The sequence below is a fragment of the Montipora foliosa genome, chromosome 13 (genome assembly GCF_036669935.1).
Source record: "Montipora foliosa isolate CH-2021 chromosome 13, ASM3666993v2, whole genome shotgun sequence".
NCBI lineage: Eukaryota > Metazoa > Cnidaria > Anthozoa > Scleractinia > Acroporidae > Montipora > Montipora foliosa.
The window spans coordinates 18354907-18368338 of NC_090881.1; the positions used below are offsets into that span (position 1 = coordinate 18354907).

The window sequence follows — 13432 nt, forward strand, 5'->3', positions numbered from 1 at the left end:
ATCTCCGTAAAAACGAAGGACTTTTCTCTTCTATTCCACGTATTCCTATTCCGGAATACGGTCAATCGAACGCACCCTAAGATAAAAATGGAGAAGATTAACAACATGTAGGTCCACTCAAAAACCCCTTTAACACTTTCCTTCTGATAGTGAGACAGAGTTGACAATGTCTAATGCCAGACAATTTTACTCATCAGTGGGGAGGGGGGGGAGGGGAGGGGAGGGGGGTTCTCTAGGAGTTAATGGGACTCCTTAAATTATTGAAAGTAAAATCTTGTGCATGCATGGTTCCAACATCAAAAATACCACAATACTCTGCTTGTACCTCCAAAATTTTGTATAAGCATTGTTTTTATTTTTTCTTGGTAAAATTGGAAACAATGCTTATGCAAAATTTTGGAGGGACAAAAAAAGAGTACAAATTATGGTATTTTTGACATTGGCTTGTTGAAGATCGTGACTTTCCACCCCACCAAAATGAGAGAAATGGAAGACTAAGAACAAAGTTTGGACCTTTGCCAGCACAACTAAAAGCCATTCTTGCTTTGAAATCAACAGAAGTGGTCAAAGGGGAAAGTCAGAGATAAGCTGAACAATTTGGTTCTTTTTGACAAAGGCACTTATGACAAGCTCTACAAGGAGGTTCCCAGCTACCGACTCATCACACCCTCTGTTGTCTCTGAAAGACTGAAGATCCGAGGTTCACTCGCTCGTCGTGGACTGCGGGAACTTCTGGCAAAGGGTTTAATCAAAGAGGTTTCAAAACACCATGCCCAATTAATTTACACCCGTGCTACAAAAGGCAGCGAAGGGCAAGAGCCACCTCAGTAATAAGAATCTTGTGATGTGAATAAATAGGATTTCTCATTGACATGTGTCCATTGTGTGATTAAAATGTAAGGGAACCAAAGAAGGATGTCAGTAACAAAGATAGCAAGCTCTCTCTCCCCTCCCTTGAAATTGCTCACTTGTAGACTACCGATACAGCTACATAATATGAGAAGATCATGGGCTTTTTGGATAAAAAGTTTGTGGATCACTTGTTTTGAAAAGGAAATCACCTCACTTCATGGGTATCCCAATATGAGGGGCTACCAGGGAGCATTTTATTAACGTGCCATGTCAAAATTTAGCCACTGCTAAACAAAAATGGCCAATTATTATTGGCCATTTTAGCCAAAATGGCCCAAATTGGAAAAAATTTGGTCAAAAATGGTCTAAATTTTGCAAGCGGCCAAGAATTTAACTTAAAAATGTTGCCATGGACTTTTATCTCAGATCGTTTTGTATCTAGCACATTAACCAATTTGGCAAAATTCTCGAGGAGTTCTCTACAAGGTTTTGAAAGTAATATTATGGCAATGTGCCACTGAAGTGTTTCCTGTTATAGTTTAAGGGACAAATATTGCATGCCTCAAAAATGTTGACCCCAACAAAAGCAAAGCTGAAAGGTTTAACAGTTTTTATTTTTTATGGTTGAATTGTACTGGCACATACAACAAGAGCATTTAACCACTTAGCACAGCATTACAGTATGATATAAAAGAAAAAAAAGGGTGATTTTATGCCCCACTTACACAGCTACAATCTTATAATCTTAAATACCTTGAATCACTTTTATCTAGGAAAACCTGAATATTATTGCATGGTTTCCTTAACCCGTTGACTCCCAACCCGGTCTGAACAGGCTGTATTTAGTATTTTACTCTGTCTAACGCCAGATGATCCCCCCCACCCGGAGTCAATGGGTTAAAACCACTGACGTAGATGATACTTACAAGATGGCCACGTTGGAAACAAACATAAGTTTCAGTAAAGCAGACTTTACCCCTTCTTGTGCATTATTTTCAGTTTGCAAAAAAAATCATGCAAAAAAGATTAAACTCAAATTGTTAATTTGCTAATTTGTGTACAAGAATATTATTCAAATTAATGTTGTCAATTTCTTTTCAGTTACTTTTCAGTACATTACTACCTTCGGTAAGGATTTCCTTCTCGATGGTAGAAAAAGGCTATATAAATGTTTAAAAATATTGTTCTGCAATGTATGATTACAGAGGAAAGAAAATGGCTTCCCCTCTGACTATCCTATCGAAATAAACTGACTGGAAAGGGCTGAGAAATCGGCTTTTACTTCGTGTAGAACACGCTCATGACGTAACAAAAGCGTTAATGGTCTTTAGGGATTTAGAATTCTGATTAGGTATTGTTCTGTTGTTTTACGTCATGTGTCTTCTACACGATGTGAAAGCCGAAATCCCAATAGTGCCATCCATTTTGGTTCACACACCGTTGTTAAATCTTAATAAGAAAACTTATACCTATTACCATAAGTTTACTTTCAAAGCTAGAAACAATAATTTATTATTATTACAATAGAACTTATTTGCTTGAATCTTTAGTTTTCAGGAATTGTGATGGAATGCCCAACTCCATTACAATACACATCAATTCTGCCATGGAATTGAAATATTGTGCTTAAAACAACATTGACCCTGAAGTTGTCCAGTAGATGCCCTAATCTAATGTTTGCAATGTCCACTCTGTTTTCTAGATGGAGACCACCAATATTGATTTCTTGAACTATATCACAACCCCCTTTAAGTCACATCACATATAAATCTGTATGAGATTTAACGATGACTCAATTTCAGCTTGCTTGGCCACAAAAATCTTATTCAGATCTCCTTTAATTTGAGTCTGGTTTGGGTGAAGAAGTTGGATTGCAGAAGACAAGCAAGCTTCGCAATACTTTTCCCATTAGTCTGGGCTGAAACCCTTCAAAATGTACACTGTAATCACAAACTCAGGGTGTTGCAAACTTTAAAACTCTGACCCTCCAGCCAGGTAGAAAATTCACTACGTGATCTGCCACTAAGCATTTTTCCAGATGTAAAATGCACAGAAAACACTTTTTAATTTTCTTTTAAAAAACCAACTGAACAATTTTGCTGTATTTTGAGCCAAACATACATTCCATCTAGTAAGTAATTCCAAATTAATATCCTAAAAACCATGTAGATGGCTTTTTTTCACAATCACGAGTCTTTCTTTAGGATGCTTTGATAAAAAAATATAATATTTGGCTTGTCAACAGGGTAACTGTTCTCTTTCTTTATTTTTGCTCGGACCAAGCAGATAGGACTTTCCTTGAGTGCTTACAAATACATCACTTCCACTGCACTTCAAGCACATAACACTGTATAAATGTGACGTGCATCTTGAGACATGCCACAACAACCTGTCTGCTCTAAACATGCACTAACAGTTTTATTGGTGAATACCATATTAAAAAAATTCCACAGGATCTGAGATTATGCCATGTAATATAAACAGTCTGCTGAAAGAAAAGAGGCATAGACCAGTTATAAAAGATGCCTCTAGCTAACTTTATTTTTCTTCGTAACAGCTATTGCAAGCTTGTAGCACCCTCTCAACAGGAATGCTCACAAGGATAGATGTACTGCTTCGATTGTTTACACTAAAGGACCTAAGAATGGCTAAGGTTCCATTGGTTCTGTTTAAAAAACAGCTTACAAAAACAAATACTGACAAACTAAGCATTCAAGGTTTAAAACAAAGCACCCACAACTTGAGAGGGAAACAAAAAACTCAAGAAGAAAGCACTCCCACCCTTAGCCCTAATTAATGTTTGTAGAAGCCCTTACACACACTTGTTAGGTCTAAGGACTGTAGAAATGCATGATCACAGTCTAAACATTAATTTTTACATGGCTTCATTTTTAGGTCACAAGTCATTGCAACATCAGGTAACGGACAGTCTTTGCTCAAAAAATTTGTAGCACTACAACTTTCCTGTCCAATGCTTTTAGAGACCAAGGAGTTTACGGGATGATGCTTACTTTGAATCATTGAAAAATAACAGAGAGTAAAGGAGGTGGCATTCCTCATATTCAAAATTCTCTGGTTTAATTGCACTGAAAAGCCAACACCTGAAAGGGCCTGGAACCATTTTGTAACTCAACAAAATTTGAGAACAACTAGATTATCACGGGGAAATTTACGCTCAGTATGGGAATTAAGGAAACGACAACACAAAGCTTTTGACAATAATTACTAATTATCGAATTTCAGCTGTGTACTGTGAGCTTGTGTTGAAACAAATAATACAAAAATTACCATTTTAATAGTCCTACATTTAGCAGTACTATTACCGGTAGTTTATTTTAAGGTAGCATTAAATATTTCTGGATGCTCCTCTGATTACTGACTTTATTTTTAATTTGATGTCTGACTCATTCCTCTTCTTAAATGATCTCTTTCCTGATATGATATGAATCTGAACAAAAAATGGAACCTTGTAAGAGCTGCAAACAGAGTTTTCGTTTGCTTTGCTATAGACAACATTAACTTGAACTTCCTACAAATTTTATTGTACACTATTTTCCTAAGTAAACAGCACTGCTATAGTCCGCCATCAGCATGTTCCAGCAAAGATTCTACTGTCTGACAAACTCGCAAAGGACTTTTCTCTTCAAGAATGTCAGATGGAGTACACAGTTTATCCTGAAAAATATAATTATCAGTATGACTGAAACAGTACACAACATCACACAGCATTACTACCATTCCAATCTACACAGGGATACCCCCATCCCAACGACGATCAGCTTATGTTTACTCAGGCAATGTCACGCACCATTTATTCTTCCAGCATGCACTGTTTGAGAAGATATGTCTACCATGTTAGTATGTTAGATGGCACTACAAGTGTATTGGCAGTGCTATCTAACATATCCCATCTGCTTACTTCTACTCAAGAAATCCATCAGCACAACACTCATTCCTCTTCCACTGGTACCTTCTTTGTTAACTATTCTCAACTAAATTGCCATAAGAACTCTTTTCCAATTATACGAACCAAAATTTGGAACAGACCAGATTGCCATTATTATTACCTCCGGTTTTCTGTACCTTCCCTTTATGTTCCCCTTAATTAAACTAGAACACTTTTATTGAGCAGGCTAAGGAAATATCTCAACTTGTCCATTGGGCAAGCAAACTGTTTGATGGACCACTTGCCTGAGGGGTCCCTCCTGAATTGCCTGGGTTTATCAATCATTATTATAATAATGTTTCAAGAAAAAACAAAAAACAGAAAAAATTAATAATCTGTACTTTGTGTCTCTTGGAGTTCTTTAATTAACTGAGTCAGAGATAGTGGCTTGCCCAATGGTGAAATCTCCTTGTCCTGGATGACCAGACCAGGGTGTGTGATACAGTTGTGGCAATTGCCTTGATAGTAAATATGTCTAAATCGGTTTATTTATAAATCACATTCTTTACAGAGTTGATTGACTAACAACAACAATAACAACAACAAAAACACCCCTTTTAATTGCCAACCGGTAATTCTACAAAGGCAAAAGATTGAAATAATCCTTGTACTTATTATTTAAGAGATGTAAGTGGTTTCAAAGATAGGGGAAAAAAATCAATATAAACCACCAGAAAATACAATGTAGTTCAAACTCAATACTTACCCTGTCAACACCAAGTTTTTTACAAGCATCAAGAAAATAATCCACATTTTTCTGGCACTTTGGCATGGTTAACTTGGGCTGCAAACAGCAAACAAGTTGACATATTAATGACAACAATATTATTATTAATTTGATTTTGCTCACCCTTCATAACATTTAGGTCAGTTGCAACAAAGAAGGATATCAAAGCTACATGTCCACCTAAGTCAAACCGTATGCAATATGCAAAGATTTCAACAATCCCTTGGTCACAAAATCAATGCCAGGAGCTCAACACCTTGCAGAGGAATTGCAAGGTGCATCACAAGAACACAATGCTCCTATCAATTAGCTCATCAGCTCATGCAATTGTTTGGACCATCACATGCTTACCACTCCCGCCGACGGGATATGAATACTGGGAATCAATCCTTTTCTAATGTGATTAATGAGGTGACACAGCACAACACCATCAGAAAGCGATGCTGGTAAATCATCTGGCAATGTCACCTTCAGACGACTCTCTATACCCTGTAACAGACAACAACAAAACAAAAATGTTACCTCCATTTGCAAGCAATAGAATAAATTTATCTTATCATATAATCACCAACGAAATACCAAGCGAGCTTTCGTGCGAAAACATGATATCTTCACACCTGAAGATAACATGTTATTTTCACTGTTGCTATGGTTACATATGAAAATTGCGCCTTTCAATGAAACAATGTTGTATTTCATTGGTGTTTATATAATATTTTGTAGTAAAAACTATCAGGATAAGAAAGCGACGTTTCGACTGTTCAACGGTCATTATCAAGCAAAGTGAAGATAAAAAATTTACATAAGTACTAATTATATAGTAGAACAAAGAAGTGACAAATGTAAAAAGCATGAAAATGTTAAAAAGCAGGGTATTAAAAACAATAAGAACATACAAGAATAAGATAAAAAGAAAACTATTTAAAAACTTTCCCATGAATTGAGTCACATTGTACATTGAAACTTGGTCTCAGTTTGTTAATGAAGAACATCTCATACAGTGTAGATGAGGCAGTCAAACTTGCTGTTGCATCTTTTGAGGATGGTAAAATTCGTAGTGAGATCTTTCGGTGTCGAAGAGTGTTTGTCACGGAAATGCTTGCCAATAGAAGAAGAGGTGTGTCTATGTTCGTCCATGCGTTGATGTAAGTGCCGTCGTGTAATGTCGTGCCGACGGTCGAAACGTCGTTTTCTTATCCCCCTAGTTTTTACTACAAAATGTTTATATAATAAATAGAATATTACATGGCCGCTTGGAGATACGAAATTTCTCTTCTCATGTTGCAAAATATTTCACTCCGCTGCACTCACTTGTGAAATATTTTTCAACACTAAATCCTCTGTTTTTAACATGGTCTCATAGGTTTCATTCTGTCTAATGCCAGACGATTTTATTCATGAATAAAGATGGAGCAGGGGATGGCACAGTAGCTCTCACCAATGTGGCCCAGGTTTGTTGATTCTGCTCCAAAAGGTTTTTTTTCCAGGTAATCCTGTTTTCCCCTTTCCTCAAAAACCAACCTATGATTTCATACGAGTTACTTTGATTTGATTCCTTTTCAGTGTCCCCAACCCTGATGAAGTTTCATCACACACATTGAACTAATATATGCCACACACCTCTCTGAGTCTTTCAAGCTGCTCAAATTCCTCCCTTGCACTGTCATACATTCGTTTAATTGTGAAGTTTGGATTTGACGATTCCTTAAATGATGCTGGCACTAAGAACAGAAAAATGGCATAGAGTCATCAGTGCAGGGGTTTGAAATATTAATTTTTTGTCCTCTCTGTTCTAGTATTTAAAGTTTTTGGCTCAAAATGTGAGCCCTGATTACAGTGAAAGTGTGAGACAACTTCTTGTTACTAGTTATAAGTTCCAAAAGCACAAGACTGCAAGGTGTGAAAATTGTCCACATGCTACTGAGATGAAGGCTAATGGTGTGAGCTGAAGCTTATAACTGTTAAATTACTTAGATTTTAGGAAATGTTCAAACTGTTACCACAAAAGACAAGATGGCAATTTCAAGAAAAAAGATTTCTAAACAAATTATTATTATTATTATTATTATTATTATTATTATTATTATTGTTTTCAAAGGAGAAACTTCTTTTAAATACTTACATGAACGAATTTGTGTTGTTGGTTTTCTAACGTGAATATTTGCAAACACCAATTCCTGCACGTGGAAAAGCAAAAGACAACATTGTGAGCATTCAGTTTTTAGTCACCCGCTGTGTTCAGTCAGCTGTGTTTTCAAATTCCTAGCCAGCACCTCACCAATGTAGGTGGTCTGGCAGTCACAGCATGAGATCTTGTAAACTGCAACGCTTTGTCTGTTCTTGGATTCGTCTTTGTCTTTCACTTTAGTAACTGTCATAAAGTTGTTGTAGGTCAGTGCGCAATGCAGACATTGTAAGGCTGCAACTCTCAAGATAACTTCCGCTGAGTTAGTCAAAATGTTGGTCCATACACCTCATTCCAAAATGCCCGCCATTTCAGTGTTCTTTTGATTCCTTGCAAATTGGCCCTTTTGGCCTTGCTTTCAAACGAAAAATTCAAAAGGGCCAATTTGCAATCAAACAAAAGAATAATAAAATGGCAGCCATTTTGGAATAAGATGTATGTCCCTAACAACAGTCCTTCCCGGGGCCACTATCACCCAGACAATCTTACTTCATCACGTTTTGGCTCTAACATAGGGCAAGCACTTTAGAGTTGTAACTTGCATAAAGTCAACAAAAAATTATCTTGGCTGATCCTTTTTTTCTCAATTCACTCAAGATGGTGTAAGAGGAGGAGGCAGTGTGGCCCAGTGGTTAGGGCGCTTGCCTTGAGATCCGGAGATCCCGGGTTCAAGACCCGCTCTGACCACTCGCTGAATTTGTTCCTGGTAGTCCCTGGTTCAACTTCCCAGCTGCACTTGTAAATAGCCAACTGGTTTGCCTCCGGCCAGTTGGGATTCTTAACAGTTGTAGTTGTTGTGTTCTGTTGTTTCGTTGATTCATTGGCCCTGAAAAGCCCCTATGGGGAGAGGTCAATTAAGTATGTATTGTATTGTAAAATGACGTAAAATGGATTTGAATGTGACCAAGGTGTTTAAATAATGCAAATTATTAGAAATGCTATGACAATGTCCCTTAAAGTGTCCACCAATTCTTACCGTGGATATAACTGACAACAGTAAGAACCAAAAGTACTTATATTATTGAGGTCTAGAGATCATAAATAATTTATTATATTGAAAGCCAAAGTCTTTACTTTGTTTTGGTTTAGTCTTTGAGTTAGGACTTTGTACAGACCTCCCACTCTTTTTTGTCTTGCGCTGGCGCACTTGGCTGAGATGGTTCATGACTGTCATTAACGGCTGCACCTCCAGTACCACCAAATCGCTGCAAAGTAAAGATGCTTATACTGTCTAAACTAAACAAAAAACTGCTTGTCAACATTCATTTGATTGCTACATTTGAGGTATCATTGGATATTGTATCAGGGTTGCGATTGTTCCTGACATAACCAGCATGCCAATTGGTTAAGTGCTAGAGCTTTATTCTACTATAATGTTCATGGACAAATAACTAATTATGCAAAATTAAGAAGCAACATTGAGGGTAACTGGAACTTCTCTGTATTCGTTGACCTTTGTTTGGCGGTTTATCCTTGAGAATGCCGACAAAACCTTACCAAATTGTAATCAAGTGAAAAATTAATAATTTTTTGATGGTGTCCAGATAAGTTCACCAGACTTGTGTGGTTTCAACAATCAATAGAAAAGCATTCACTTCCCCTTTAATCAAGTATGAAGCCACAAAATTAACAACTTTTTAAACCTCAAGCATTTGGGAAAATCTCCCTACCCCAGACCTTAACAGTGCTGTACTGATGTGGAAAGGACTAAGTATGAGATTAACCCGTGAAAAATCACTCTTGCATGGTTAATAAGTGGTTATTCGTAGGAAAAACATTGAACCAGATTTTTGGGGGGATGCATGGCTGGCTGTGCACTTGAAGGTCATTATCTGTCACCCTTACAATAACAGAGTTGCAAGAACTATTCCACAACTTCCACTCTTTCATCAAAAATATACAAAACGTATCTGATCAGGTGAGATTATGCCTGTGTCCTCCCAGCAACTACTTGTATTCACCGTTTAGTCTTTGGTTGCACATTGATCACCCTATGGTAATTTTTCCCTTGATTTACACATTGTGTCCAGGAAAGTTGCTCTTGTGTAAAATCTTAATTTATTGGCATTTTTTGACGGATTCATGAGGGTTATTGGTTGCCCATTGTTCATTGGCAACACTATGTTCAATGGCTCAAAGTACTTCAAAGTATACCATAGCATGCTAAACATTGGTTGAGGTCACACTTGAGCTTTTTTTACCATAGTAAACGAAAGTTTACCATGGTAAATGGGTTTTTCAATGTGACCGGCTTTTCTCACTTTACCATGGTAAACGCAATTCTAGTCTGTTGCGTTAGCAACGGCGGTCGGATGAAAGCAAAGTTTACTATAGTAAAACCATCTGAAAAAGCATGGTTTATCTAGCGTTTATCTAAACTTTGTTTATTTACGTGACATCTTGTCATGATTTTGAGAAGCATTTCGTGACTTTGCTGAATTTGCGTGTGCCCTCTATATACATGCGCTTTCTATCTCCTTCCCTCACAATCTTTTAATGAATAACGAAAACATGACGGGATTTTCATACATTTCTTCAAACCATCCTTGTGGTCTCGGATATACCCCCACCACTCTCCTCCGTCTTGCTAAAGCTCCTCTCCTTCTTCTTCGCTTTTGTAATCTCTTAATTCTGGTCGCGAGAAGAGCATTGGTGAGATCAAATTGCCTCCTTTCAAAAACAAGGTAAAGAGCCAGAAATCTAAATCTCTGAGCTTTACGGATTGCAACGATAAGAAACAATAGAGCCACAATCGAAGCTACAACACGTTCACGATCCATGGCGCAGTCACGAAATATATTAAGTTGTTGTGTTAAGACTCACGCGACGGAACTCGAAAAATTCCTGTCTGTCATCAACTCGACATTTGAGTAGCACTCTTGTGACAAGGAAACGTCTGGGAAATGTAAAAGTCAGCTTATGCGTTTTACCATAGTAAACTTTGCTTACCTTTTTTATACCTTAGTTAAGGGTTTTTACCTTAGTAAACTGTTAAGTGTGACCTCAACCATTAAAAGTAATAATATTGGTCAACAAAAGTTTAAAGATGCAAACAATGATGAATATTGTGCCAGGTTAAATTTTACCCACTTACATCCAGACACAGAAGCCAAGAATATAAAGAGACCAGAATTATACCTTTTTAGAAGCTTTATCCCTGGAAAGGCTGGCAGAATGCTACATGTACAAAAGGAAAAAAAACCTTTGGTCAAAAAGAACCCAACAGATTACAATGAGTAGACAAGAAAATCTACGGCTACCTTTAGTCGCTGTTCCTCAAATTTGAGGCGCGAGAGTTGAGCCTCTCTTCTACTTTGTTGCATAAGTGCTTCTCTCTTCCTGGCTCGTAGTTCTTCTTCCTAGTCATCAAGTTTTACAAAGAACTTGTAAAAAAAAAGGTTCTTGTTGCAATTCAAGGAATTTAATATTGGCATTGCTAAAACGAGGGTAAGGGTAAGACCAAAGGTCACAGTAAGGGTAAGAATATGAATACAGAAAGTATCCTAAACATGCATAAAAGCTAACCTTAGGCCTAATTAGGCCTAAACAAAAGTTTAAGGTTAGCTATTATGCATTTTTAGGATAGTCTCTCTATTCGTATCCTTACGCTTACTGTGACCCTTGGTCTTACCCTTACCCTCGTTTTAGAAACGCCGATTTAATATTGTTAGTAATCTAGTATTTTTTGTTTACTTCACTACCCCGGTATATTGACAATGGCACATTCTGATGTTTCAACTGCACGCCAATGGCAGCAGAATACTTGGCCATGATGAAAACTAGCAGCTCAACCCAATAAATTGCAAAATAGATCTCACTGGTAATTAAGTGTTAAATTTCCTTGCTCATTGACACAAAAGAATCACAAAGTAAATTACCTGTCTACTCCAAGCAACATCAGGGGATTCCATTGGAGGGATGCTAAAAACAAAGATGAACAATACAATTTAGTTTAACTTAATCTTTCAAATTTTAATTTTAATTTTAATGTTACAATAACTGTCAAATTTCTTGCACGATGAATGGCTAACTTTACCTGCAAATATGAATACAGATACTTGGACTTAACGATAATGGCGAATTTTTACCGAAATTTCTAGTTTCAAGTTTTAGTGTTGCAAGTTTTTCTAGATTCATCAATTATCGCATAATTCATAATAAATATTCAAAAATAAATCATAATCATAATTCACAATAATTATTATTCACAAATTTTAATTTCAATGATTACTAATAATTCTTTTTCATATTATTGGTAAACCATTATTACAAAATTTAGTTGATATGATCAAGGATTAAATGAGGCTCCCTGGTTTTCTCTCTGACCTTGGTTCTTTAGCTGAGCCCGTCCGTGTCACAACTTTGTACATTGGATGGTTTGAAGGAACTGGAGGCTTGGCCCTGTCTCTTGCAGATAACGGTGATGAAAACTCTTTCCTGTGAATACACCAAACAGCAGAGCTTTCATTAATGAAGGCCTGTTTCATAAATACATTTGTATTTACAGCTGGTCTTGCTTGATGATATTTTCTACTGTTCTGTAGCAACACATTTTCCCTTTGAAGGATTAGGGTTAGGGTTAATGTTATTTATGGAACTTTTAAATTTTCTTTTTTCTTCTTTTGCGCACCTTAAATAGCCCTTGCTAATTGTGGGCAAAAGCTCTGTAGGTTAGAATTTTTAGATCTAATAAAGAATTGTTGTTGTAATAAAGAATTGTTCATTAGTTTCACTTTCAGAAATGAAGGCTTTCAAGAGTTCCAAATCTCATCTGAAAGCAAGTTTCAGCCAAAAAAAAATGTAAGAGTATATTCACTAAATAACAGTGAGTGAGTGATGGAGGAGCTAATTTGCAGTAGTCTTCATTTCAAATCTCTGTGTTAACCCTTTCACCTCGGAGAATGAGACTTAATGTTTCACTCCGAGGTGGGAATACCATACGAAAATTAAACCACTAAAGGAGACTAATCTGGGCAAGGCCCAGGCTTTTTTTGACCCCTAAAAGAGACCATATTAAAACATGGATAATAGAAAATACAGTGACTTTCAATGATGGCAAAGACATTATCATTGACTTTCACATACATGAAAAAATATGAAATTGTAAATATACACTTTTATATTTCTTTGCACGCAACCCTAAAGGAGACCTTCATGGCCATATATGATTGCGTTTTGCCCAGAAGACCATACATGTAAGTGAGACCAAACTAGGCGAGACGATGAGCATCCCTCCCCTTTTTATATTGGAGTCCCCTCCCCCCACTCCAGAGTTTTACTCTGTCTAATGTCAGACATTTTTTACTCCTCAATGTATGTGGGCTGCTTCAGGGGTGAATGAGTTAAGTATATTCAGAAGAGATTTTCACACAATAGTAACAGATTAATAAATTATATTGTGAATTTCTAGTCAATATTCACCCAATCAAAAGTTGGTAAAGTTGGCATCTTCTTGCCTTACACTGCCAAAAAATACTATCGTTAGTGATTGTTAGTGCATCACCAATTAAATGAAGTGGCTTTTTCACCTTTGTTCTGGACTTCCATTTGTGGTTTCTGTTTTTCGTCTAACTTCTGCTTTTCTTTGCTGTTGTAATTCATCGTGTTGATATTGTAGTTTTCTAGCAGCATTTCTTCGTTCCTCCACTTGTCTTTCCTCTTCTTCCTTCTTTCTCCGTTGCTCTGCTTCGATTTGTAAAAATTCCTGTGTCAACAGAAAATA

General features: G+C 36.8%; 1 protein-coding gene across 1 annotated transcript in view; it reads right to left on the reverse strand.

Moving 5' to 3' along the window:
• Positions 1-1445: 1445 nt before the first annotated feature.
• The window catches only part of LOC137983912 (leucine-rich repeat and calponin homology domain-containing protein 1-like), a 29999-nt gene continuing 18012 nt past the window's right edge, over positions 1446-13432 (reverse strand). The window contains exons 10-20 of the mRNA XM_068831071.1: positions 13239-13414; positions 12037-12147; positions 11589-11631; positions 10971-11069; positions 10849-10887; positions 8826-8915; positions 7648-7702; positions 7146-7246; positions 5877-6014; positions 5505-5582; positions 1446-4527 (exon numbers count right to left, since the gene is read on the reverse strand). Of these exons, the coding sequence (XP_068687172.1) occupies positions 4426-4527; positions 5505-5582; positions 5877-6014; positions 7146-7246; positions 7648-7702; positions 8826-8915; positions 10849-10887; positions 10971-11069; positions 11589-11631; positions 12037-12147; positions 13239-13414 (1032 nt within the window). The 3' untranslated portion in view covers positions 1446-4425. The remainder of the gene's footprint in view (positions 4528-5504; positions 5583-5876; positions 6015-7145; positions 7247-7647; positions 7703-8825; positions 8916-10848; positions 10888-10970; positions 11070-11588; positions 11632-12036; positions 12148-13238; positions 13415-13432) is intronic.